This window comes from Phyllostomus discolor, chromosome 5 (assembly GCF_004126475.2).
Source record: "Phyllostomus discolor isolate MPI-MPIP mPhyDis1 chromosome 5, mPhyDis1.pri.v3, whole genome shotgun sequence".
Classification (NCBI taxonomy): Eukaryota; Metazoa; Chordata; class Mammalia; order Chiroptera; family Phyllostomidae; genus Phyllostomus; species Phyllostomus discolor.
Genome location: NC_040907.2, coordinates 82264623 through 82291330, shown reverse-complemented (window position 1 = coordinate 82291330; position 26708 = coordinate 82264623). Strand labels below are relative to the sequence as shown.

Sequence of the window (26708 nt, the reverse complement as noted above, 5' to 3'; positions counted from 1 at the left end):
GCTATATAGGTGGCCATGTGACCTAGTCCTGGCCTGAGACAAAAAAGGGATTTCTGTGAGAGGGAAAAGAGCGTTCTCCCTGATTAAAAGGAGACATAGAGAAGAATGCTTTTCCACCTCTTCTTTTGCTTTGGATGCTGCCACATGAAGATGTGATGTCTTGAGCTGTGGCAGCTATATTGTGGTCAGATTTGTGACCAAGGCTGAAGCTGAAAGTTAACAAATAGAGGAAGGTAAAAATGCAAAAGAGAAGAGTGAGGTCCTTGAAAGCAACACTGAGCTGCCAACCTTGGGGATCACCTATTTCTAGATTCAAGTAATTAAAGTCATGAGGCACAAGTCACAGTTAGTTTTATGTTACTTGCAGTTGGAAACATCCAATTGACACAAATGCAAAAAAGAAAAAAATATTATGAGTGCTCTCCTGAGTTCACTGAGTATCTTGAACTCTCAGCTTCCATCTTTCCCCACAAAGTCTTACCACTGAGGTTTTCACAGCAATTCTTGAGGTTTGAGAGAGAGAGACCACTGCCTGTCCCAGGATCACTTGGGTTGCTGTGAGGTTCATCCAAACCATAAATTACTGTAAAATTAAAGGGAGATAGTAAAAAAATACTTCTGTGTTAGGCAGACACTGACTTTCATGCCAAAAGGGAAAAGATGCCACTGAACAGCTGTTTCCTTTCTCCTGGGAAGAATGGGTGTTGTCAAATCTAGATGGCCGAGACGGAAGGCTTTTTAAAAACCTCTAGACAGTAACTTCAGAAATGCCACACTAATCTGAAACTGTGGTGCAGCTTCCGGGGCTTTAATATTATGCTGACCCGAAACTTCAAAATCATAAATAGCTGATTAGGGTTTACGGAAACAGAGTATGCAGGGGGGAAAAGAAAAAAAAAAGGATTCAACTGAAAAGTTAGGACCTTGTAAAGTGAAATGACCACATATTTCAAATTCTTACTTCTGAGTGTTGGCCTAAAAATTAGTTATCTGCATCTGTGTGACATGTACAAGACCAAGCTTATTGCTAAGTAAGGACACCAAAGCTCAGAACCTCGAGGTTCACAGTGGATACTACAACCCTCTCCAGGGTCCCAGAGTCTGAGATCTTTGAGTGGAAACTGCAGAATTAAGGTAGGGACACGACTGCATGGTGAAGCTCTGCTGCGGAGGTCGATTCCAGAGAGAAAGCTATTTCTAGACATTTTAGTTTTTAAAGAAATCAAAGCCCCACAGATGTGAGAGCAGGGCCCAGGTAAGACACTGTAGGTGGATGACCTACATCTAAAACACCGATGGCACACCATTTTAAACACGCAGGATGACTTTGCAAATCATTTAGGGCCTTTAGAATCTTAACAGGCTCACACTCAAATCCCTCAGTTTATTTGACTCTAATTTTGGTAAAAGATTTCTGGAGAAAATGAAGTGTTTCTAAAATTAACTTCTGGGCTATCTGTCATTTACCTACTTTCCCAGTGTTCCTTTGCTTTCCTCCTGAGCAGATGTGTGTTGCTCCACAGGTCTGCCAGCGCAGGCTGACTGCAGAAGAGCTCAGTTCTCCAGGGGTGGGACATTTGCTCACAGGTCCTCAAGGAAGAAGCATGCAACAAGGAACTGGACTAGTGTCCCTGTAGGGTGACTTCTGCTGGCAGCTACCTCAGCTGCTGGCTTTGGATACTTCCTTCTAGGCTTTTTCAAAGTGGAACTAACTGAAGTTGCTGGGCACCTGCTGGCTGTTTCTGGCTCTCCACACCTGAAGTTGATCTGATCTGAGAGAGCCCACCTGATGGGTGTGGCTCAGTTGGGGTTCTTCACACACAGCGAAAGGGGGTGGGCTTCATTCCCTGGTAGGGCAGGGCAGGGCAGATGCCAGGGTTGCAGGTTGGGTCCCTAGATGAGGCACACACGAGAGGCAACCAATCGATGTTTCTCTCCTTCCCTTATTCTCTCTCTAAAAAGAAATAAAATCTTAAAAAGAGCAGTAACAAGTACAGAGAGATGAGTGTGATAGCATTTGTTTTGCTCTTCCTGAACTTTATCATGTAAGCCATAAAAGCACCTTCCCTTTTTGCTGAAGCTGGCAAGTGAAGCTGGCTATCACTTGCAACCTGAATCGTCAGCTATTTTTTAAAAACTTGTGTATAAGCCCCACTTTTCCTCAAACAAGTATTTTACACAAGCATGCTAAAGGAATTCTTTTGAAAAATAAAAATTTATTTTATAAATCAAATAATTATTTTCAAATTTATGTAAATTCAAATTTTTAGGTACTAGATTTTCTTATAATACACCAATGTTATCACATACAATTGGAGGAAATAACAATTGAAATACAGTGTAGGCAGAGATTGTTCTAGTATTCATATTCAACTTGAATAAATAGGAAAGTGTATCAGTCACATAGAATTACATATTTTAGACAATAAAAATGACACACATATTATACTCACGTTAATATATTATAAAATTCAACTGAATATTTGCATAAGTACTGAAAGGGTTAAGAAATTATTTGGGTTATAATCAGAGGATCATAAGTGTAAATTTGTACATATTTTCCCAATAAAATTCCAACAAAAGGCTAAACATTACCAAACATCTTATACACATAAAAAATAAATTATTTCTGGTTAACATACTTTTGCTTTCATGTCAGAAAAATCACAAACTTGATAAATGTACGTTAATTAAGCCAATGTTTTTTAGGTCTGAGTTCTGTCGCTGCCTGTATGGGATCTGTTTGGAAATGAGGCCAAAATCCCTAGAACACGGCATAGTAGGGTGGGGGGAGAGAGATGCTTGCTCATGCTGACACGGTTAGCTAATAGGCAGAGGCTGGGAAGGAGGAGACTAGAACTGAAAAGGGAAGATTGTGTCCCTAAGCAGAGCTGCAGAAGGAAATGCACAAGCTAGCCCCAAACCGTCCAGTCAGGGTCATGTTGAAGGTGCCTGAGGATAATTGGGCTTTAAAGTGTTCAGAGACAAATTCCAGCAAGATGTCTGGTTTGAGTCGTCAAGCCTTCCTTCTTGAATTTGTGACTTCTCAACTGAGGTACTTGACATACTTAAGGGAAAAAATGAATACATTCAGATTTTGTTGTCAGTTATTAAGCTAGAAAACTAGGTGAGAAAGACCAGCACAGAAACCAAAATTCGTGTTTCCTGTAAAGAACCATACACAGAAACAAGTTTGCTTATTAAGGGGGTAGGAAAGAAATGAATTGGAGTTTGGGCTCTTTCAAAAGACGATGGGCAGCGGAGGGAGGAGAAACTGGGACCCCAGAGGAACCCTGAAGAATGGAGGGACTAGGAATAGTTTCTGTCAACTTGTTCTGCTTTAGGCATTTGTAGCTAAAGCACTTGTACCTAGAGAGGTATATTTTCAGGATCTAGCTATGGTTATAGATTTTCTGAAACTTTTTCCAGGCATCTTTCCTCTTTTGAGTGCTAATGCTTAATTTCCTAAAGTGATGTGAATCCTTCTAAGCTGAGATAGCTCAGCAAGTGTCCAGGCACAGCACGCTTACACTGTTCAGACATCTGGGCCAGCAGTGGGAAGGGGACACGTATGTTTGGTTCATACATTTTTTAAATAGAACACGTTTGACCAAATAAGGCATTGTCCCAAACCCTCCTAACCCCCATGTAAGCATGCAATCCACTCCGTCAAAAGGGGAGTTCATTGTTCCTGAGGCGGAGGGGAAAAAGGCTGTTTCGTACTGCCAAGAACTCTACAGCAAAATCAATGGCTCAGATTGAGTGATGGACTGATGCAGCCCATTTATGACCAGTAGGAATGTCATTTGGAATACTTTTGGTAGATAAAAGAATGTCACCCCCCGAATGTTATTTTAAAAACAGTTTATCAGGATATAAGGTCACTTTGCTGTTTTTAACCTACACAAATTAGTGTTTGCCTCGAAACATAATTATATATAGTACTTTCTCCCTTGGGTGTTCTTTATTTGGTAGGAGTGTCTGCAGTCCAAGCCCTTCATCTAAGCTCCACTAACCAGTTACATCTGCATTAAGTAGTCACGAATGTGGTCCTAATGGGATGCCATTTACCTAGAAGTCTTTAGTACTTAAGGCAATGGCTAAATGTACAGTATTTTCTGGGGGTCCTTCTCCGAAAGGGGAAGAATATATCAATAAAATATTTTGTGAAACAGCTAAGATAATTTCGGATTTAGTTGGAAAAGATTAAATTAATAACTTTGAAACTGATACCACTAAAGCAAAAGTACTTGATTTTCACGCTTACTTGGAATTCAGAATCTTTGTGCTACATAAATGTTTTCCAAAAAGACAAAGACCTACACTTTCCAGTTTAGAAATGATACCCACAGGACAAAAGGCAACTTTGCCTTGCCAGTGTGGTTGGAACGGTGCCTGTGGATTCAGCCCACCCGTCTGGTCAGGAAGCCCCTGTGCGGTGTCCCCACTGTACCAGATGATGTTCGGATGTGTGCATGTGGAGGACGGAAAAGGTCCTGTCAATGTCGTCTTTTCTGAAATGTTTCTTTTCTCTTACCTGCCAGCCACTCAAATAAGATGAGAAGGTGCTTTTCCAAAGTAACCCCAGTTGTATGTAGGAATTTATTTGTTTTAAATATAGAAGTAAAGTAAGAATGAGAATATCTGTAACAGCTAAAGAAATCAACCTAAACTCAGATATCTGGCATGACAGTTCTCCCATTCTGAAAGCATATGACCTGAGCTTGTAATGTGCAAACGCATATTCATTAAAGACATTTCTAAAAAGTGCATACACTATCTAAGTCTAGATGTTGCTACAGAACAAAACAGACTACCTCCCTTCTATAAAGAGCAGAAGACCAGAAGGAAGTACACCCCATCCCACAAACTGGAGTAGCCATCCACACTGAGAAATAGCAAGTTTTCTATGCAGGCACTGCCACAAGTGGAGTATTATTATAGCTCAAATTATGAGGGAAAGGAACAATGACCAAGTGAGAGGGACAGAGGAAGAGAAACCTAGAGGTACAAGAGTCCCTACTACAATTGAACCATTTCATTAGGCAACAAGATTTTCTAGCTGGAAGGCACATAAAAAATAACCATAACAGTACCTTATGTAGACAATGGAAATTAAAAGAGAAAAAGCTCCTTTGGATGTAAAGTATGTCCACTATGAACAGGTGAACCAGCTAGAGCTGAAACACAGCACTGCTGCACAGAGGCTGACTGATGTTAAGGGCTGGGGCAGTAGGCAAAGAGGATTTGGTGCTCCTGGATTAGTTTCAGCAGTTCTTCAGCACTTAGTAAAGCCAATGTGCCTTTTAAATGTCACCCCGAGTCCTCTATGTGACAAAACTGTAGAGTTATACAAATAATTACTGTTGGTATGTCCCCCAGGTTAGGCCAAGTTCACTGATCCAGCTGGTGGAGTCATCCATGCTTCGTCCACCACCACTCAGCATTGTGAAGTCAACCGAACAGAAAGGACGAAAGGAGCAATTATGAAGTTCCTGACTTCTTTGCCTTGGTTACAGGTCCATAATTTGTATAAAATACATAATGTGCATTCAATGAAAAACAGGGGTAAAAGTTGAAATGGGAGGGAAAAAGCACAACAATCTGGTATTCTTAAGGCAAAATAATAGAACTCTCTTTAAATAGACACTTTATTATATCCACAGGCGATAAAATCCCAGAGCTACTGTTAGGCATGTAAATACAGACCCTGTAAGAAAAAAAGTAAATGAACACAGTATTAGTTATAAAGTTACTTGAGAGAACACCTTTTTATTAAGAAAACATAGAGACACTTATTCACCTATCCCCCCCAGGGGGAAAAAACAAAGAAACTTGTCCACTGATTTGCCACATTCCATGAAACATCTGTCCATAGAAAAACAAAAACAAAAGTAAAAACAAACCCACAGCTTGAAACCATTATCTCTGAAGTACAAATGTATCCAGGACCCAAGAAAACTTTTCAGCAAAAGCTCAGAAACACAGTCTACGGTCACTAAGTGTGTGTGTGTGTGTGTGTGTGTGTGTGTGCTGTACAGGGACACACCCTTTAGCTTGTGAGCAAAATGTCATTTCTACATACTGTTACAACTTAAAATATTGAATAACCCCAAAATATTAAATTTGAGTTAAAATAATGGCTAATTTTTTTTTGGTACATGAATCTTTATTCCCTCTTTAGGCTCAAAAATTGCAAGTAACTCCTTATGGGCAGAAAGATCACAATTCTAAAATATTCCATGTCTTGAATTTCATTAAAAATTTTTAAAAAATAATTATAGTTCAGAGATAGTATCTTAACAAACTTAAGATTCCATTGACTATAAAGTACATAATTTTATTTACTTCTAAGAAAAATATTGCCAATTATAGTATGATACTCTATTGGGAATTATAAGATACGTGCCAATTTCAAAGATGTTAAAATAAGAAAAAATGTGTTGGAATCAATGAAATATAATGAAATAACTTATTTTATAGATTTTGTTTATTTGATTTTCAGCTTGTTTAAACTCCCCACATTCAGGACAGCTTACCTGCTAAATATTTAATATTATCAAGCTTGTGCGACTCGAGCATGGTTTTGAGGCCAGCAACCTCAGTGTCGATCTTCCTGTCTGTCTGGGTGACGGCTCGATCTTGCTGGGCGTGCTTTTAAACCAAAGACACACAGCATTACTCCACTTGGGATAGACCATCCCCTCTGCGGTCAGTCCTGAGAGTTCCTGCCCAACAGGATACAGTCAGGGGACCTGGGTCGGATTAAGGACACTTGGGCTTAGTCTCAGTTCTACCATCCTCAAGCTATGTTACATTGGTCAGGGCCTTTAATAAACATAGGCCTGTTTCCTTCTGTTTGAAAAAAGAGAAAGAAAATACTGTTAGCCCTGCCTACACACAGGCTGTTTAGAGAATGTGATAATCTATGTAAAAAAAGCTTTGGTACATTATAGATTGCTGCACAAGTAAGTTGAACATAATGAAGCCAGTCTGTTCTCAACAGCAATAAATGTGTCCTATCCTCCTCTTAATGAAAGGTATACATGTATGCTTTTAAAAAATGAACAGAATCTTGGATAATCTAAAAGCAACAGTGCTTGCCTTGACACTATTTCCATTCACATTTTTAAAAGTTTTTTTCTTTTATAGCTCAAACACCAAGCGTTTTGCTATGAGGCTTGGCTATACCAAAGGCCTATTTGTGTTCTTTCCCAAATATAATACAGTTAAATTAGATACATAATTACTCCCAAAGGGTGGTGAATTTGGCTGATGTTATAAAGGGATTGTCATATTTCATTAATGCATTAAAGCACTGGAACGGCTTCACTAAAAATTCTAGGCCAAGTAGGTAGTTCCCTATGACTAACAATTCAAGTAATGAATAAGAAAATAAATGCCTGGATGAATGGAAAAGTATTTCAGAGGAGTATTCCAATATTCTCTCATGGAAGTCTCTCAGGTTCCAGAGGTCCCAGGTATTACAGGATGGAAAAGATATACATGCATGTCATAAGTTAAAAATGTAATTTAAAAAATCTATGTCTATTCCTTATTATTCTTCAATCACTGAGATTTTAACTTTTACTAAAATAATCAAGTATTTGGTTAAGTGTGAAAAAAATCCTATAATACTCCACTTCCAGGTATATGCACATACTCAAAAAACAAGGACCCCAACTGACACTTGTACCCCATGTTCACAGCACTGTCATCCCTAACAGCCACCAGGGGAAGCACCCCGACTGTCTAGCGACAGGGCAATCAGAACGGGGCTTATCCATACAGCTGAATATTGTTCAGCTTTAAAAAGGAAGGAGATTCTGACACAGGCTACAACATAGATGAACCTTGAGGACATTATGCTCAGTGAAATAAGCCAGTCACAAAAGGATAAATAGTGTATGGTGCCACTCGTGTATGTTACCTAGAGCAGTCAAACTCACAGACAGAAAGCAGAGTGGTGGGTGCTGGGGCTGGGGGGAAGGAGATGGGGAGTTGCTGTTCACTGGTGACGGCTGTATGACCATGTGAACGTACTTAAGGACACTAAACCACACACTTAAAAATGGCTAAATGGTAACATTTATGTTTACCTTAGTACAATTCAAAAAAACCTATGACACCAAGCCTGCATCTAGTGTCCTATAACACATCACTACAAATACCAGTAACCATGCACGGGATGAAGCAGAGATGATAAAATGACCGAGAAAAGTTGGTCTCATTTCTTACCAATGCCACCATTTCTGTCCTCATTTCCAGCAGCTTCCTTTCGTTTAATGAATACTGAAACAAACATGTCACAGAGGTCAGATTCTGGTTTCTTTCTCTTTCTCCTCCTCCTCTAGGGTCTTAAACACTCTGGTCTCACTACTTCCAAGAATATGTGACATTGGGAATTGCCTCCAGAATAGAGTAGCCTGCTTGTCCCTCTCCTTTAGGTCTGTTGTTTTGAGGTTTCTTATTTATATTCACTCGTTGCTCCAGTATCTGATTCCCTTTTGTCACCCTTCCCCTTTCTCTCTGCTATATTTTTTTCTCTTCTCATCTCTTCCTGTGTTGTCTCTAGGCCCCTCCCACTATTCAGCATTCTCTGGGTCCAATTTAGATGGATGCTGAGTCATACCCTTTTTGGCTTTGGCAGGAAAGAGCTGAAAAAGTGGGAAACAATTCCATTTAGTAGCTATCCCATCAGAATTACAAACAAAACTTGAGGCTTAGACAAAAGATAGGAAAGATAATAAAGTCGGGGAAAAAAGAGTTTCAAAGAATATTATTCTGTGACATGGATACTGTCTTGTGATCATAAAACAATGTAAATGCAAGAAATACACTATTTCATCACATCTAATTCAAAACAAACAAACAAACCCACCTGGGCACAGTCACAACCCAGTGTTACTAAAGGAACTAGTTCCACACAGAATTAAAATGGTGCCTTGCCTTTGGCTAGACTATAATGTCTATGCGAAGATTGGTGCAATTTTGTAGACATTGAGACCAAAATCAGACATGTCTCCTCAGTAATGGGCACTAGGATTTAGCTGAACAAATGCAAATCTATAATGTAAGAGAAAAATTAAATGTTTTTCACTAAATTGTTACAGGAGAAAATAATTAATGCTTGGAAATATCTAGAAACTTTATAGCTATAAAAATTTCCCCTGGGTCTACCATGGGTAGAATATAAAAACAGCACCATTTGTAAGTTTAAAAAAAAGAAGAAGAAAAGCCCCCAAACCCTAAACCCCAACCTTGGTCCTAGTCACAGGACCAAAGAATGCTTGCTCATCTCAGTCTTTAAATGACAGGGCTTTAGGTGAGGAGAGGACTGTGCATCAGATCACCACCAGAGGGCAGAGGGGAACTGCAATTTCTTCACACCTTCAAACTCTGGCCTTCAAGTAAGTCAATACTGACTCAGATGCAAGAGAAATGAAAAGCCCACATCCTAAAATTGCCATGATTTTTAAAAGAAGTTACATGCTAGCTGACTAATAATATGCTACTTTCCTGCACTTCAGAGTAAGTTTAGTATCACCAAGAACAACTTCTCAGCTAGGGCAGTAAATCACATAAATTCACTGGCTTTAATCCAGGCTCACATCCCATACTTTCCAACTTTCTCAGTATTTCCTCCTAGCATGATTGACAATAGGCATCTTCTTAAGTCAAGTGAATTCAGAATTTTTGTTAAGCTCCCAAACCATAAGGACAAAGGTAGCTAAGAGAGTTTTTCCTCTTCTAGATACAATACTAGTCACAGGCTAGTAGTAATCACTAAATACTTTAGTGATACTAAGTGATTTGATCTTCATGGTTGAAAAGTGTTTCAAGATTAGAAAGACAGGTTACATGAACATAGTGATTATTTGATATAACAAAGCTCAGTTTAACTCTTGAAAACCAGAAGCAGTTCCAAAGTATAGTGAAGTACTTATCTGAGTTTGAATATTAGTTTCATTTACCATTGTAGTACATTTTGGTTAAAAGCAAATAGTGAAAAACGAGAAAACAGTGAACAATTGTGAGCATTCGGTTTCTGCATGTGTATCTACTTCTGTGTTAGTGAAAAATGCTTTATAGGCTCTGTTTCACATTATGCCAAGAATAAAAAAGGCATCTGCTGAACATTATCAAATTCAAATAAAGCCCAAAGAAGATAGATGGGTTAAAATCAGAGGCAGCCCAGCACATGAAGATTAAAACACACAACGTATCGAGCCCCACATTCACGGCAGCATTTACAGCAGCCCGGGCATGGGCACAACCGAAGAGTCCACCACAGAAGAGCCCATGGTGGATGAATGAAGAAAATCTGAGACATATCCTTTTATAGTGGATACCTCTTTTTTATTCTGCCATAAAAAAGAAGGGAGTATTGCCGTTGTGACAACATGGATGAGCCTTGGAAGCATTACGTGTAGTGAAATAAATCGGACAGAGAGACAAATATTGTATGATCTCACTTATATGTAGACTCCTAAAAAAAAGCAAGAAACTCCAGGAGCTCAGATACCAAAAACAGATTGACAGTTGTCAGAGGCAAAGGGTGGAGAGTGAGCAAAAATGCATGAAGTGGGTCAAAAGATAGAAATTTGCAGTTAAAAAATAAGTTAAGTCCTAGGGATGTAATGCCCCACATGGCAACTATAGATAATAATAGTGTACTGTATATTAGAAAGTTGCTAAGAGAGTACATATTTAAAGTTCTCATCATAAGAAAAAAATTCTTAACTATGCAATATAGTGATGGATAGTAACTGAACTTATTGTCGCATTCATTCTGTAATATATACAAGCACCAAATCATTATGTTGCACACCTGAAACTAACATATGTCAATTACAACTCAATTTTTAAAAGGATGTTACTGTGAAAGCTCTGAGGGGAAGTAATTGTATTTCCACGCATCGTCTTTGGAAAAGCAAGGGCAGCAGACCTGTGCTTCCAGTGCGTGACCCACAAGTCATCACACAGGGGTACATCTGCTTCAGCTTAATTTACAGCCTACATTTTGTGAGATCTTTTTGGTAACAAATGTGCAGCACTACTTCTAATTAAAAGTTTCAATTTAACATAACTTCACCATTTAGAATTTGCATTTCAAAACAATGTAGTAAAGTCATTAACATTTCTTGTTTTAAGAAGACAATATGGAAATATTTTCAAAATCTTGAATTTTGGTATAGAATTTAATATTATTTCATATTAATAATTTAATATTATTCAAGTCAAATAATCAACTTAAGCTTTTGTAAAATCAGGACCTGTAGGGGTTTAAATTAGCATGAAGTAGATGAATATTGAGTTTAATTTCTTTATTAATGTCTAAGTGATACACAATTTAGTATCTCTGAAACAAAAAAGACTCAAACTTATTTGACCAAGACTTTAATTTTAATTATACTTTTGAAAGCATCAAATTTAAGTGTTAATCTAAAATATAATTAAAATTACGAAAAAACTGTCTAACAACCATATACAGGTATTTAACAGTACTTGTGAACTGTTTGTAAACTTAGAAACAGTTGAGCAAGCATTCCATCCAGCAAAGAATTTAATTCATATTCTATGTTAATAAAGCAACATACCAATTCTTTTACTCTGCTCTTTTCTAGACTGAAGTCTAATTTGGAATCTGTTCGGACTTTGACCACTTCATCCTAGTAGGAGGGCAAACAACAAAGAAAGAAATCCAGAGTAAGAAATCCAGACCCGCTGAGGACGTGAACCTGAGAAAGCTTCCAGCCTAAGAGCCCCTCCCAGGGAAGGGGCAGGATGGGAGCTGCCAGAGCTGGGAATGGGTGTCTGGGGAGATCCGAGACAGCCCTGTTTTGGGATTTCTTGGTTATATATACAAAGGATCCCCTTTTATGCTTAAATTAGCAGAGTTGGTCACTGTTGCTTTTAGCTTCAAGATTCCCAAGATAATATCCTTGTGGAATTTATGATTAAAGCTGGTTCTTGGACAACTTTTGAAAGCAGAGATGGACTCAAAGAAGTAAAATATTACATTCTTATTTAGATAAAGCCTTCTTCCTGACACTCATCAAAATCTCTTCTTTCACACCAATGCCCTTGCCACTTAAAAAAAACAAATCAAACTGCCCTGGCCAATGTGGCTCAGTTGGAGCATCACCCCATAAACCTGAAAGGTTGTGAGTTCAATTCCTGGTCAGTGCACATGCCTAGGTTGCTGGCTCAGTCCCCAGTTGGGGCGCATATGAGAGGCAACCGATTGATGTTTCTCTCTCATATAGATGTTTCTGTCCCTCCCTGCCCCTTGCTCAAAAAAATTTTTTTAATTAAAAAATTTTTAAAAATGAAACAACTGGTATAGTGAATATTTTAAAAATATATGTAATTCTCTAAAGACAGTCACTTCTAAGAACATATAGGGTTCCATATGGCTACTTTAAAGAATTTTTTATTTAAAAATGATTTAATTCCTGCTAGAACACAATTTTCTTAGAATTTGGTTATGGACATCAATAATTTATTCATTGGCTGTGTTCTTTTTTTTTAAAGATTTTATTTATTTATTTTTAGAGAGAGAAGGGAGGGAGAAAGAGAGAGAGAAACATCAATGTGCGGTTGCTGGGGGTCATGGCCTGCAACCCAGGCATGTACCCTGACTGGGAATCAAACCTGTGACACTTTGGTGGATTTGACACAGGAGTGGATTTGAGCTCATGCTCAATCCACTGAGCCACGCCAGCCAGGGCAAGAAAAAAGTATTTCTGACATTATACTTATTAAGCTTATGTAATAGTAAACAAGCAAATAGGAATGAGGATCTTACCATTACTTGTTGTTTTAACCGATGTAGTTCAAGTTTTACTTTCTAAAAACACATTAAATAGAACCAAGTCAAGGATATGTTTAGAAGGTTAGAAGAAAAACATAAAACTTGGTAACAAACAAATATCAGAACATGTATTTACACACAAGTTCTTCCCGCAGTCAACGCGAAGCTGACTATGTTCAGAGTACCACTCTAACTGAGTAGTCTCAGTAGGAAGAGCGGTCACATGTCATGCCAGCATGGCACAAATTTTTTTATATACACATTTGCCTTCAGAGACCTTCCTTTCTTTAATAACTCCTTTAATTTTTCTTTTAACTAAATGCCCTCACACAGTTGATTTCATGGACAATTCTGAGAGTTTCAAATTTTACCTTTTTCTAGCAAAAGAGAATCTTTGCTAGAAGGTTTCTTACAAGACTAAGACTAATATAAACAGGTAATAAGTGAACTTCCTTTACGGGACTGTAACAGGATTGAGAACACAAGGACGATGCAAAGACAGCATTTATGTAAACACTGATCCCATGCGTTGCACTTTAAGAAATTAAGGGATATTTTACAGCAGCATTTCTTCATGATAACCAAACACTAAAAACAATTCTAATATACATCACAGCAGAATAATGTGGCATGTTCATATAACACCACAGGCAATGGAAAAGCATGACCTACTGTTACAAGACACACTGTATGATCCTGTCAGTTGAAGTTCTAGAACAGGCAAAACTAGTCAGTGTGCTATAACCCAAGACAGTGGTCTCCTCTGTGGGAGTGACTAGGCGGGGGCAGGCGCAGGACTTCTGGCTGCTGGCAGTGTTCTACTTCTTGATCTGACTGGTAGTGTACACTCTGTGAAGATTCATCGAGATGCACATTTACTTGTGCACTTCTGTGTATGTATATTACACCTCAATGTCTGGATATAAAGCATTTTATAAGTGGCTGTTTAATTTTACCTCATTTTCTGCTCTGAGGGCTGAAAATTCACTCTTCTCCAAAATAATCATATCTTTTTTCACGCTAGCAATCTGAGACATTATTTGCTGAAGAGTGATCTCCTAGGACAAGAAAAACAAAACATATTACTAAGTCTAGTCTAGAAAGTACTCCTCCTATGGTTTCTACCTGGGATCACCTTAATGAGAAACTAAAAGAATGTGAACACAAGAAAAGAGGTTCAGCAAGGTCCCCCTCTATTCCAAAATGAGAAAAGGAAAAGAATAAAAATTCAAGTCCAGTATCACGCCCACTGAATCACAGCTAAAGGGGTGGCAGTCTGAGGACCAGTGGCTCAAAAGTGCACCACTATAATTCTGGCCACCTCCCCATTAACGCAGACATGGAGAGCTGAACCGTTGGTTTTTAAGTACAGTGAACTTACAAGCATAACGATTCTATAAGAGTTCACTAAGTAGCTCTGAATAAATACTTTTTATGCCACTGTAATAATTTGCCTATCAACTATGGGTAAAATTTTTATATGCTTTTCAATAGAACATTATCCAAAAATACATATTACAAATGACACCCTCCCTTTAGGCTTCAAGTTTGCAAAAGTGCCTGATGAAGTTCACCTGCTGCATCTTGGTGACCATGTCTTTGTAGATGATGTCCATGTTGGCCTCTGTGATCTTGACCAAGGCAGATACAATGATTTCTGCTTGTTGAGTAGTAAACCCTAAGCAAACACACAAAAGACAATTACATTCAGGAGATTCTAGTTGTCCAAAAAAAAAAAAAAATCCTTCACAGAAAGGGAGGAAGCACAAACTTGCACACTGAAGTGAAAGTCTGGATTCAGAAGCAGGTGACAGCCTGTGGTAGGAGGACGAGGGGACTAGTCACAAGCTATGATGTGTCTGTCCCTTTGGCACAAGTGTGCCATGTTTGAGTCCACTTCTTCATGCAAAAGGAGCAGTTGGGCTAACTGCTCTACAATGTCCTTCCTAGCTGTCCAAAATCATGTTTTCAAAGAATGTCTAATAACATAGGGGATGCCTGCCATGGGAGGCTAGATGAACAAAAGCAAGGCTCAATATTACAGATACAATTTACCACTTTCTTGGTTTAACAAAGATTCTAGATAATTTTTATTTTCTTTAATGGATGTCACTTCCTCCATTATAAAATGTATATATTAGCAAAAAATAATTTAGTAAGTAGAAAAGCTCAATTATTTTATATCCAGCACAAATCAAATTATTGACTATGGAAATAATGATTTTGTTGCTAGTTAATTTGATGTTCAAAAACCGATTAATGTTAAAATCAGTTCTTTTGGTTGTCCTCCACAATTCTCTACAGTCAGTGATGCTGCAGGCCCAGACAGGAAGAAAATGTATTCTTTGATTACTCAAGAAATGATACTGAATTGAACTGTATAAAGATTCAGTTTGGCAGTATTACTGTTTTTAACAACTTTAGATAGTAATTTATATTTCATATTGGAAATTCTAATAAAATGCTTAAAACCAAGTCCCTGGAAAGTAAATCTTTCTATTAAACACAGCCGTCTATAAGAATTTCAGAAGAATCTATGATTCTTGTAATTAATGGCACATTTGCTTGAATAAAGTTATATATAGGTAATGAGATTCAGCATGAGAGTACAATTTTTTCAAAAAAGGGCAGTTTTAAAGGTGACAAAAAAAAAAACCCCTCCAAAGACCTACTCCCTTCACTTCATTTAAAGTCCTTTAATTTTCAAAGTGTGGGTCATACACATCTAGAAAATCACTCAAAAGGCTGTCTGCCTAAAATGGTAACATGTGTAGCCCTCGGATATTGGGATTCAGAATAATTTTGCATGTTTTTCCCCTATATTCCTAATTTTTAAAAAATGTATATGTCTTTTGCAATTTTTAAAAATTTAAGAAAGGTTCATCGTTAAACATAATGAGATTTGGCAACTATGAAGAAAAATAGAGACTGGAAAGGAACTTATGCTTAAAATTAACAAACACCTGTGGAAGGTGAAAGGGGATAAGGAAACGCAGAAGCCTGCAAACCTGCTGAGTTACCAGACACAAATCATTCTTTTGTAGGAGTGCGAGAACAAAACACATTGGGGTCAGTGAAATTGTAGACATAGAGGGAGTTTCATTAATCAGCAGACATAACTGAAGCAAAAAAGGATAAAGGAGGGACAACTCCTTGAAGGGTTAAGTTATCTGACCTCACCCTAACCCAGACAACTTACATGCCCATCACTGATCCCAGCACCTTCACACCCTACACACAGTCCAGTGGGGTTCTCACAGCACTGGTCTTGAAATATGCAAACACTCATGCATATTTCAAGGTTTGAAACCAAGAAAAGTAGGAAGTATATACACCAAAACATCACATTTTAAAAATATATAATTTTTATTTGTATAAATAAATAAATACATAAATAAAATTTTAAAGGGGAAAAGGGAAAATAAACTCCACCCCTCATTAGGAGGAAGGATTGGTGGTCATTGCAGCTACCTTGCCAATGGTACACTTAACAAAATTAATGATGCTCCCTAATGTCATCAAACACCTAGTGGATGTTGATATGCCCACATTGTCTCTAATATTTCTACTTTGAATACAAACACACAGGCCCACCAAGAAGAAAAAAAATGTAGCAAGACTTCTGCTAATTTATGAAGATATTTTAGATGGCCCTCTTCTCACTTCCACTTTCTTTTTTTGGCCAATAAAAGAAATTTTTGGTGAAAAGGGCCTGCTAATTCAAGTTTGACAAGAAAAGCTTGTAAAAAATATTATACAGCATTTGACAGCTTTTCCAGAATACATTCAATAACACTATTTCATTTAATATTCAAAAGGTCCTTTGGAATTCTTAGCATGCCCATGCCACCAATGAGGAAACTGAAACTGAGGATGAAACGACTGCTGAGTCCAGGCCCCCAGCGTGGCTTGAACCCAGAGCTTCTGACCCCCACAGGGGCAGAGAATTCACTCCATCACCTTGATCTGGGCATCTTTAGCACATCTACAGAGGGTAGCTTTTCAGATATGATCATACACAACTGGATAAATAACTACACAATGAAGTAAAAACACAGATATATTTATTTCTAAGGAATAATCTACGATATATAAGATTCTGATTTTGAAATGTATCCCAGTACAGAGAATTATAACTGGTGTATTTGTCTAGATAAGATGAAATATGAGAATGTTCTCTCTATATAAAGTGTGCTTTCAACAAATGTTATATGTGTCAAAGCAATCTGTTTTTTAAAAAAGATTTTATTTTTAGAGAGAAGGAAAGGAGGGAGAAAGGGAGAGAAACACGATGTGTGGTTGTCTGTCATGGGCCCCCTACTAGGGACCGGGCCTGCAACCCAGGCATGTGCCCTGACTGGGAATCGAACCAGAGACCCTTTGCTTCACAGGCCGGCACTCAACCACTGAGCCATACCAGCCATAGCCAGAGCAATATTTTATATGAATAAACACAATAGCAATAAGAGAAAATGTTAGTCTGAATATTTTTTTAAAGAGAACACAATGATGTGATATTATCAATAATTGCTGCTCAGCAACATTTTAATATCATAAAAATTGTGAAAGCACATAAGATGCACAGTAATAAAACTATCACTTCTGTGCTTCAGACAGTAAGAACCACTCCTGAGTTTTGTTGACTTGTGGGTAGATTTTTATCTTTAACACTGTATTTCTAGAGCGATGTTAAAAGAATACACTTCACTTGGCCAAAATGTGTGAGAAAAATCTCTATTGTATTGATGAAGCAAAAATGTCCTTCAACAAAAAAGGAGAATTCAAAAATGGAGACTGACCAAAAGACTACCTGCCGACTTAAAAGTCGAAGAGAAATACAAGAAATTAGATGAAATCGTAAGAGAAGTAATAATTCACGGTACTGTTCTATGGCACTGAGTGACCAAAGAGAAGGGATTACCATTTTCTTCCAGTAAACACACTAAGGCATGGGTGTCAAAGTAGAGCTTCTTACTCCCAGAAGAGGTGAAATCTCGGTGTCTGCGCTCCAGCTGTGGGCGCCCAGCAGAGAGGCTTAGGTCTAGAATGAAAAGGACAATCATGTTCAAAACAGAACCTAAGGGTAAACCAAAGCAACCCAGCAACATGAACAAATCAGGCATACCTCAAAATCCTGATTTTTTTTTTAACAACAGCTTTATTGAGCTCAAATTCACATACTATGCAACTCACCCACTCCCTGTGTACAATTTGATTGTTTTTAGTGTATTTACAGAGTTGTGTAAGCATCCCCACAATCAACTTTAGAACACTGTCATTGTCCCCCAAAGAAACCAAACTCCCCAGGCCTCCACTCCCAGGCAACTATTGATCTACTTCCTGTCTCTGTGGATTTGCCTATTCTGGACACTGAGAAGGAATAGACTATAAGATGCGTAGTATGCTGTAACTGGCTTCTTTCAGCTAGCATGATGTTTTCAAGATTCATACTACGCTATACTACACATACATCTTGTAGTATATGTAGTATGTCATTTCTTTTTATTGCCAAATACTATTCCATTGTACAAAAATACCAATTTTACTTAACCTATTCATTAGTTAAAGGACACTGGAGATGTTTCCTTCTTGGCTATTATGAATAATGCTGCTATAAAAATTGTGTACAAGCTTTTGTGTAAATGCGTTTTCAATTCTCTTGGGTACAGTTGTAGGAGTGGAACTGCTACACCATAGGGTAACTTTATGTTTAACCTTATGAGGCTACATCAGACTGCTTTCCAAAGTGGCTGCGCCATTTGACATTCTCACTAGCAGCATACGAAGGTTCCAGTTTCTCCATATCCTCAACACTCGTTTTATCTTTTTTATTATAATCACCTTAGCAGGTGTAGAGTGGTATCTGATGTTGGTTTTGATGTGCATTTCCCTGATGGCTAATGATGTTGAGTATCTTTCCATGCACTTGTCAGACATTCGTATATCTGCTTTGGAGAGATATCTACTCATACCCTTTGCCTACATAAAAAAAAATTGGGTTATCTTTTTATTGCTGAGTTGTAAGACTTCATATATTTTAGATACAAGTTCCATAATATACCGGTAGGTATGATTTCAAATATTCTGTGAGTTGTCTTCCACTTTCTCAACAGCACCTTTTGAAGCACAAAAGTTTTTAATTATAATGAAGCTCAATTTATTTTTTTATTTTGTTCCTTGTGCTTTTGGTGTCATATCTAAAAACTTATTGGCTAATACAAGTACACAAAGGTTTATACCTATGCTTTCTTCTAATTATTTTACAGTTTTAGCTCACATTTAGATCCTTGATCCATGTGAGTTAATTTTTGGACATATGGTGAGACTGGAGTTCAACTTCATTCTTTTGAATGATGTGGATGTCCAGTTGTCCCAAAACTATTCTCTCCCTTAAATTGCCTTGTGACTCTTGTTAAAAATTAATGGACTGTAATGTAAGGGTTGATCTCTGGGTCTTCCATTCTATTCCACTGATCTACATGCCTGTTCTTAGGTCAATCCCACGTTTTCTTGACTACTGTGTGGTAAGTTTTGACATCAGGAAGTCAGTACTGCGACTCTTTTCTTTTTCTAGATTGTTTTTGGCTATTCTCAGTCCCTTTGCATTTCCATATGAATTTTAGGGTCAGTTCATCAATTTCTGACCCTAAACATTTTAACAATATTAAAGTCTTCCAACCTGTGAACATGAGATGTCTTTCCCTTTATTTAGGTCTTTATCTAATAATGTTATGTAGGTTTCAGAGTATAAATTCTATGCTATTATGTTAAATTTATCCCTAAATATTCTTTTTTATGCTACTGTAAAGGGAATTATTATTTAATTTTTCTGATTGTTCATTGCTACTGTATAGAAATAGAACTGATTTTTATGTATTTTAAAAATATATTTAGTATATTAATCTTGTATCCTGCTGAACTTGTTTATTAGCTCCAATAGTTTTTTAGTGAATTTCTTAGAATTTTCTAAGTACAAGGTCATCATCTGTAAACAGCGGTGGTTTTACTTCTTCTTTTACAATCTGAATGCTATTTCATTTTCTTGCCTAACTGCCCTGATTTGAATTTGCAGTACAGTGTTGAATGGAAGGATGAGAGCAGACACCTCTTACTCCTGACATTAGGGCAGAGGTCTCCAACTTCTGGGCCAAGGGGTGCTACTGGTGGACCTGTCAGGGACCCGTCTGCACAGCAGGAGGTGAGCTTGAATGTAATGCGCTTGACTCATCTCAAAACCATTTCCCCCACACACACTGGTTCGTGAAAAATTGTCTTCCATGAAACCAGTCCCTGGCCCCCAAAAGGCTGGGGACTGCTGTGTTAGAGGGAAAGCATACTATTGCTTCCCATTAAGTATATTAGCTGAGGGTTTTTCGCAGATGCCCTTTATCAGTCGAGGCAGTTACCTTCTAATTCCTAATTTGCTCTGTGTGTGTGTGTGTGTGTGCACGTGCACACTTTAAATCATGAAGGGGTGTTGAATTTTGTCAAATTCCTTTTCTTTGTCTTTTGAGACAACCATCTGGTTTCCTTTATTTTGTTAGTATGGTGCATAATATAAACTGATTTTCAGATGTTAAATGAACCTGGTATTCCTGGGACAAAATCCCATCTGGTCATGGTGTATAGTCATTTTTATATATTTCAAGATTTGGTTTGCTAGTATTTTCTAGAGGATTCTTGTGTCCTTATTTACAAGAGATTGACCTGTCATTTTCTTCCCTTGTGATGTCTTTGCAAAATCCTACTTTTAGGGAGATGAATTTAACAATTTGCATATTACCATTTTTATGAATTTCTATGCTCTTAGCCACAGATCCAACCCATTTTGTAAACTTATTTCAAGGTTCTCATTTGATGGAGGTAGCATAGTAATGGTTTCCTGGCTTTTATATTTCACAAACCACAATACTAGCTTTTTTAAAAAAATGGAACAATTGTAGTGTCAATTTGTAATTTAGCCAAGAAAGGACATTTAAACATAATAGCTCCTTACTATTACAGTCATACTAAAAAAAAGAGACATTTTGATAGCAAAGGGGAAAAAAGAGATGGACAACATGAAATCAAAATCTTTCATTTAAATGTAACAAACATAGTTATGTGCAAATTTTGCTACATATTTGTCCTTACTTTTCAATGATGCCAGGTGTTGCAGAAGAGTGGTAGAAGAGAAAACAGTCATCTACTAACTCAAAGTTCAAAGGTTTGCTCAGTAGGTCTCCTAAATGACCAGAAAGATACTTCAGCTTATCAACTCCTACTCTCAATCAATCCCCTATACCCTCACAGAGAAATTGCAAAGCAAAAACATGACATGGACAGGCCCCCACAGATCTGATTCTTCCCTGGAAGCCTAGAGCAGTAGTTCTCAACTTACTGGCTACGGGAAAGAATGGAGTTGCTGTAGTCACAGTAAGATTAAGAGATCCAACAGTCACTCTGTAGGACACACTGTAGACTGACAACATATAAAATGCAACAACTAATGTCTGTATGTGTGTGTTTAATGGTTAAAAAATGGCCCTTAGATTCAAAGAACCACTAGCCTATATTATAAAGTCCTTGTCAAGGCATACGAAGCCTGTTCCAATTTGGCCCACACTTATCTTTTCAGCTTTCTTTCTAGCCACTGAAGCTTTCCTGTTTCCTGAACTTTCACTCTTTGGTATTCCGTCCTTAATCTTGGCTTGCTCCCCTTTCTCAAATGGTAAATTTTAGGCATCTTCTTTACCCCTCTTCATTTAATCTGATAACTTCCTAAACACTAATTACGTTCTGGTTATGGTTATACAATTTATGGCTCTCTCTGCCAACTCCACCCAGGTCAGGGAGCCACCTTTATTGCTCCTTTATCTCAGCCCAGTACAGATAGCTCTATCATAGAACTTATTATATTATGTCCATATCTGTATCCTCTATTAGTCCATAATCCCCAAGAGGAGCCAATCTTAGTCATTTTTCATATTGTTGGTATCTAGCAGAGGGCTTGGCATACTGAAAGTGAAAAATTATTAAAAACAAAAATGCAATTGTATGATTCCTAAGATATGGATCATGAGATTGTCTAGAAAGAAAACCTGAGATCAGCTCCTTTCTCCTCTTAATACATTGTCTTCCCTTTTTACATAAATGAGTACCTCTTTTTCATTCTATTTTTTTTGAAAGGATGTGGAGAATCACACAGTGGCTCGGAAGTTCCACTCAGAAGTGGCACCTACCACTTCTAGTCACATTTCATTGGCCAAAGCAAGTCACAAAGGTCTGGAAGGAGAACCCTAAACATTCAGTGAACAGCTCAGTGTTACCCCTTTTCTTAATCACCTGTATCAGCAGACCCCACCCTGCTTTAATGCTCTTCATTGCACTACTCCTTATCACCTGTTATATTTACTTGTTTATTGTTCACCATCTCTCCCTAGAATCTAAGCTCTGCGCTGTCAGGGTATGTCTGGTTTTGTTCACTACTACAGTACTAGAGTACTACTACTCTAGTACTACAGGTACACCTGCAGCACTTAGAACACAGCTTGGCACTCAACCTGTACTCACATGGATCGATACTAACACAAACAGTTAATACCTAAACGTGCTTAACACGTGCCCAGCACTGTGCTGAATGCTGTTTATGCCATAACTCATTTGACCCTCAGCTCAATCCTACAGAAGGTATGTAGGTCTTATTATGACCCTCATTTTCCATACAAAGAAAATAAGTCTTAGAGACATTGAGACACTTGCCTAACATCACAACGTCAGTTAGTGGGCACAGCCAGCCTCTTAACCTTTGGGAGGCCCTGCTTGGCCCAGCCACTTATGATTAGGGGGCAGAGCCATAGTGTCTAGGTACTGGCAGCTGAGTGTCCACCACCTGTGGAGACAGGGCCTGGGAGCACGTTCAGAAGACAGAGTAACAATGGCAAAAATAATAAGAGTATCACTAATGACTAGGTGACAGATACTGTGCTAAGGGAGGTACACTTCATTCCATGCTCACAACAATCACAGGAGCAAGTGTTGCTCTTCACCCATAGTTTTCCCTTTTCACATAAATGACTACCTCTTCTTTCATTCTTCATCTCCAGTCCTGGGACAAAAATTCCATGAAAAGAGACCCTTCATGTCCGCTGACACAGAACAGACCTAGCTCTAGAAACACTGTGGGTGAATGAATGAATGAATGAATGCACCTTTCAAGGGGCTCTCTGTAGGTCACCCACCCATCTTAGAACTGTGCTGCACTGTGCCATGGGTTTGGAACCTTGAAAACTTTTGAGTCTAGAACTGGCTTATGAAGAGTGATGGGTTTAGTCTAGTCCCAAATTCTTTCTTTCTAGTAACAAAATAATCATTATGTGGTATTTTAAAACAAAATACCACAAACACAAAACAAAATACCATGACTCCTTTCTAGGCAGGAGCTAATTCCAATTTAGATACTGCAGATTTTTTCCCCCCAAACATTATTGGAATTTATTTTGATTACAAACTTATTTCATAGAAATACTGTCATCTGAGAAGTGGAGAAAAGGTCTGGCCACTTCCCACTTGGCCCTCCAACCCCTGCTGACAGAGGGTGAATGCCAATTTGCCTTCTGTCAAAGGGCCTGAGGATGCAGCAATACTGACATTCAGAGTACCTCTGACTCACTTTTCTTTTTTGTGACAAAAAAAGGAGACCTAAGAACCACAAATACCTACTAATAACCAGGAAGAAAATAAACTGAGCTATATTAATATAGAGTAATAGGAAATTCTCTTTTGGGGGACCTTCAATATACCAAAAGGATGTTAAAAACACACACAAAAGAAGCCCAAAATTAGCCTTGACCAGAAGAGGGGATCAAATACTGTATTTTGCTGTGTATAATGCACACTTTTTTGCCCAAATTTTTGAGAGAAAAATAAGGATGCGCATTATACATGACAAGTACTAATTCTGTACTAGTCAGAAATGTCAGAATTCTGTACATCTACAGAAATGTTTATAATTCTTTTATTTGTGCTTATGCATTAAAAGTATAACAAGCTATCAATAATGATATCTGTATGCAAAATAATACCCTGAAATATGATGGTTTTGTTTCTAAATATAAATACAAAAATTGAATTAAAATTAAAGATTTTTTCCTTTAAAGTCTAGGCAAAAAAACGTGGGTGCATATTATACATGGCAAAATAAAGTACAAGTTTCCTATTTGTACTATCCTTAAGTCCAAGTAGCCCTACTTAGAACCTTTGGCACTGAATAAACTACTAGGCTGAAGACAAAGGAACAAAACTCTCATTTGCTGATGGTTAATGGGCACACATGATTCCTTAACTGTGTCTTTCCTCATATTTATGAATCCATACACACTCGGTGAAGAATGACATCATTTGAGACTAATCTGACATCATCACCTTGTGGATACAATGTCAGAAAACTGATGAGAAAGAAACCTCTCCCCTTTGCACCAGAATCTTGAATTATAAAGAAAATAAACCACAAGTTTTCAGCTTCACAAAATATAGGACCAAAAGGCAAAGTACAGAAATAAAGTTCAAAGCCATCTCTAATTAGTAAGTACTGCAGGACACTGACAAAGTTCACTCATTACTCATTCCCCACCTTCTATATGTAAAGCTTCGATCACTGTTGGTCTACCAATCAGTTTCTCCCCTAGCCAAAGGTATTTTTAAATTTTAGATGCAGCCCACATTTACTCACCATTTCCATTGAGAAAAAAACAAAAAGCAAACAGCTATCAGAATGGTAGAGTGGTTACTGATGGAAAAGTATGCTCCCAAAGTGATATTTTTGCTACGTTTGCTAATAATTACTCAAAATGATGACCTTTTTATCAACAATTTGCTATCTAGTAAATTGAGCCTGTTTAGATTTCCTTAATCTCATGTAGGGCGGTGACTGTCCTCACCCTCTTCAAGTATTTAGTCAAAGGCCACCTTCTCAATGAAACCTATTCTGAAGATGCTATTAAAGTCATAACTGGAGGCCCACCTCACTTCCTAACCCTTACCACCTCTATTTTTTCTTATAGTATTTATTAGATTATGTACATATAACCATTATACCTGCGCATGTAAATTGTATATGTATACAAAAATTATATCTATATCTATCCATTTACACATATATGTATATCACCTCTTTTGTTGGAATTAAGCTCGAAGAAAGCAAACGTTTTGTTGACTGATAGGTCCCAAACATCTACTAATGTGCCAGGCACAGAGTAGGCGCCAGTGCTTGATGAATTAACAAATCAACTAGAGTTTAATATTAAATTGTGAAACAATCCATTCATTTCCCAAAGTTCCATTTCTTAAACTTGCCAACCTCTTGCACTCTTCACCTGAGTCGGGACAAGGTGAGCACCGGCAAAACAGCAACCTGTGCATGCACCAGCTCACAGCCCGGGCTCCTGCCACCCTCCCCAAATCCCATTCCAATTTTGCGCCAAAACCTTTATGCCGGCATTCCGAGTAATTCAGATCATCTTAGCTGGCCAAGACCAAGATACTGCGGACCAGAAGGGCAGGGCCAGACAGACTTTCGTCCCCACGCCCTAGACGAAACCTGGTGACCTCTAGTGACCGGAGCTCTGGGTCTTCCGGCCTTCCCGCCCCGCTGCCCTAGCCCCTCGAGGAGAGCCCTCTCTCCTCAGATCGCCCCATCCTACCTCTCCTCGAGGAAGCGAGGGCTAGCACCCGGGCTTGGCATAGGTGGAGGGGGCGGGCGGCACCAGCGACGCCCAGGGCGGGGCCCAGTTGGCCCCTCCGTGTGGCGCTGCAGCCGCCAGCGGCTGGGGGAGCCCAGGTTTCCGGGCGCAAGCGCTCCCAGTCTCCTAGTGGTCGCTGGGCTGCGGCGGCCAGACGTGGGGAGGGCACCAGCACCAGCAGGAGCAGTGCGGAGGCACGGGAGGCGCCGCGGGCCCCTGGGGCTCGGGGGCCCAGCGCCCCTCGACTTTCCGGGAATGCAGACAGGCAGCAGCGTGCCGGAACGCCGCGGCCGCCTAGGCTTCCGTGGCGGCCGGCGAGTAGGAAGAACAGAAGCCGCCGGCGGTCTGGTGGGTTCTTCGGCCCCTCACCCGAGACAGAGCCACAATCCATCCCCGAGGCTGTCACTGGCCCGGGCGCGCGCTTGTGGCGCTCGAGCGCGGCGCCAGTCACGCGCGGCCGGGTCCAGAACTCCCAGGCAGGAGGCCGCGCAGCAGCGTAGGCCCGCCCCTTCCAGCCCGCAGGGCGGGGCTCTAGGCGCGGGGCGGGGCAGGGGGTGGGGCTCGTCTCTGAATCTGAGAGAGAGGCAAGCCCTGCTCTGCTAGGTTAGTCGACCCAGAGGAACGGGTTGGGGCTGCCAGCGCTTCCGGAACTACAGGGTGCTGTCGCTGCCATGATTTGCATATTCATTACACTGTTGTCGTTATAGTGAAATTTATGACCCTGGCGCCCTTTAGACTTCGGTGGAAAGTCCCTTCACCACTAGGCCGCCCTCGACTTTACTATCCCCTTCTAAAGTCCCCCAGAGACTGGCGCTCAGGTGCATTTTAAGGAATTATTAACAGGGCTAATGGAAGGACCCGACATACTCAAAATATTTAAAGGCTAAACTTTCAGAGCTTTTGTTTCCAGATTAGTGCACCGTAGAAATGAGAAAGTCTCAATTTGGAAATTTAAGACGTGGGGCAGGAATATTGAATGAGATAAAATGATATGTAAAACCAGTGGTGTTCAGTTCAGTGAACATTTTGAATGCCTGTTGCACCTACCTCAGTTACTGGTCTATTGTGTGAACTCAATAGATGTTCCTTGAGTGAATGAATGACATGCATAGGCATTAGGCTAGGAGATAAAAAAGAGATCGTACTTGTCCTCCAGAAGTTTTCTTATACAC

The 26708-nt window shown here is 39.0% G+C and overlaps 1 protein-coding gene across 1 annotated transcript; it reads right to left on the bottom strand.

Annotated features, from left to right (window-relative positions):
- Positions 1-3026: 3026 nt before the first annotated feature.
- MCUR1 (mitochondrial calcium uniporter regulator 1) lies at positions 3027-26022 on the bottom strand. Its single transcript, XM_028512539.2, has 9 exons — positions 25498-26022; positions 17739-17858; positions 14392-14495; positions 13774-13875; positions 12812-12853; positions 11601-11672; positions 8239-8292; positions 6540-6654; positions 3027-5710 (listed from the first exon to the last, which is right to left on the bottom strand). The coding sequence occupies exons 1-9, from the start codon at positions 25925-25927 to the stop codon at positions 5655-5657; spliced, it is 1095 nt and encodes a 364-aa protein (XP_028368340.1). The 5' UTR covers positions 25928-26022; the 3' UTR covers positions 3027-5654.
- Between the last annotated feature and the right edge of the window lie 686 nt (positions 26023-26708).

Coding starts and splice junctions, on each gene's coding strand:
- MCUR1 (XM_028512539.2), bottom strand. CDS start 25,927: ATGGATTGTGGCTCTGTCTCGGGTGAGGGGCCGAAGAACCCACCAGAC. Junction 13,876..14,391: donor TGGTCACCAAGATGCAGCAG/GTGAACTTCATC, acceptor TTCTTGTCCTAG/GAGATCACTCTTCAGCAAAT. Junction 8,293..11,600: donor AGAGCAGAGTAAAAGAATTG/GTATGTTGCTTT, acceptor TGTTTGTTTCAG/TATTCATTAAACGAAAGGAA.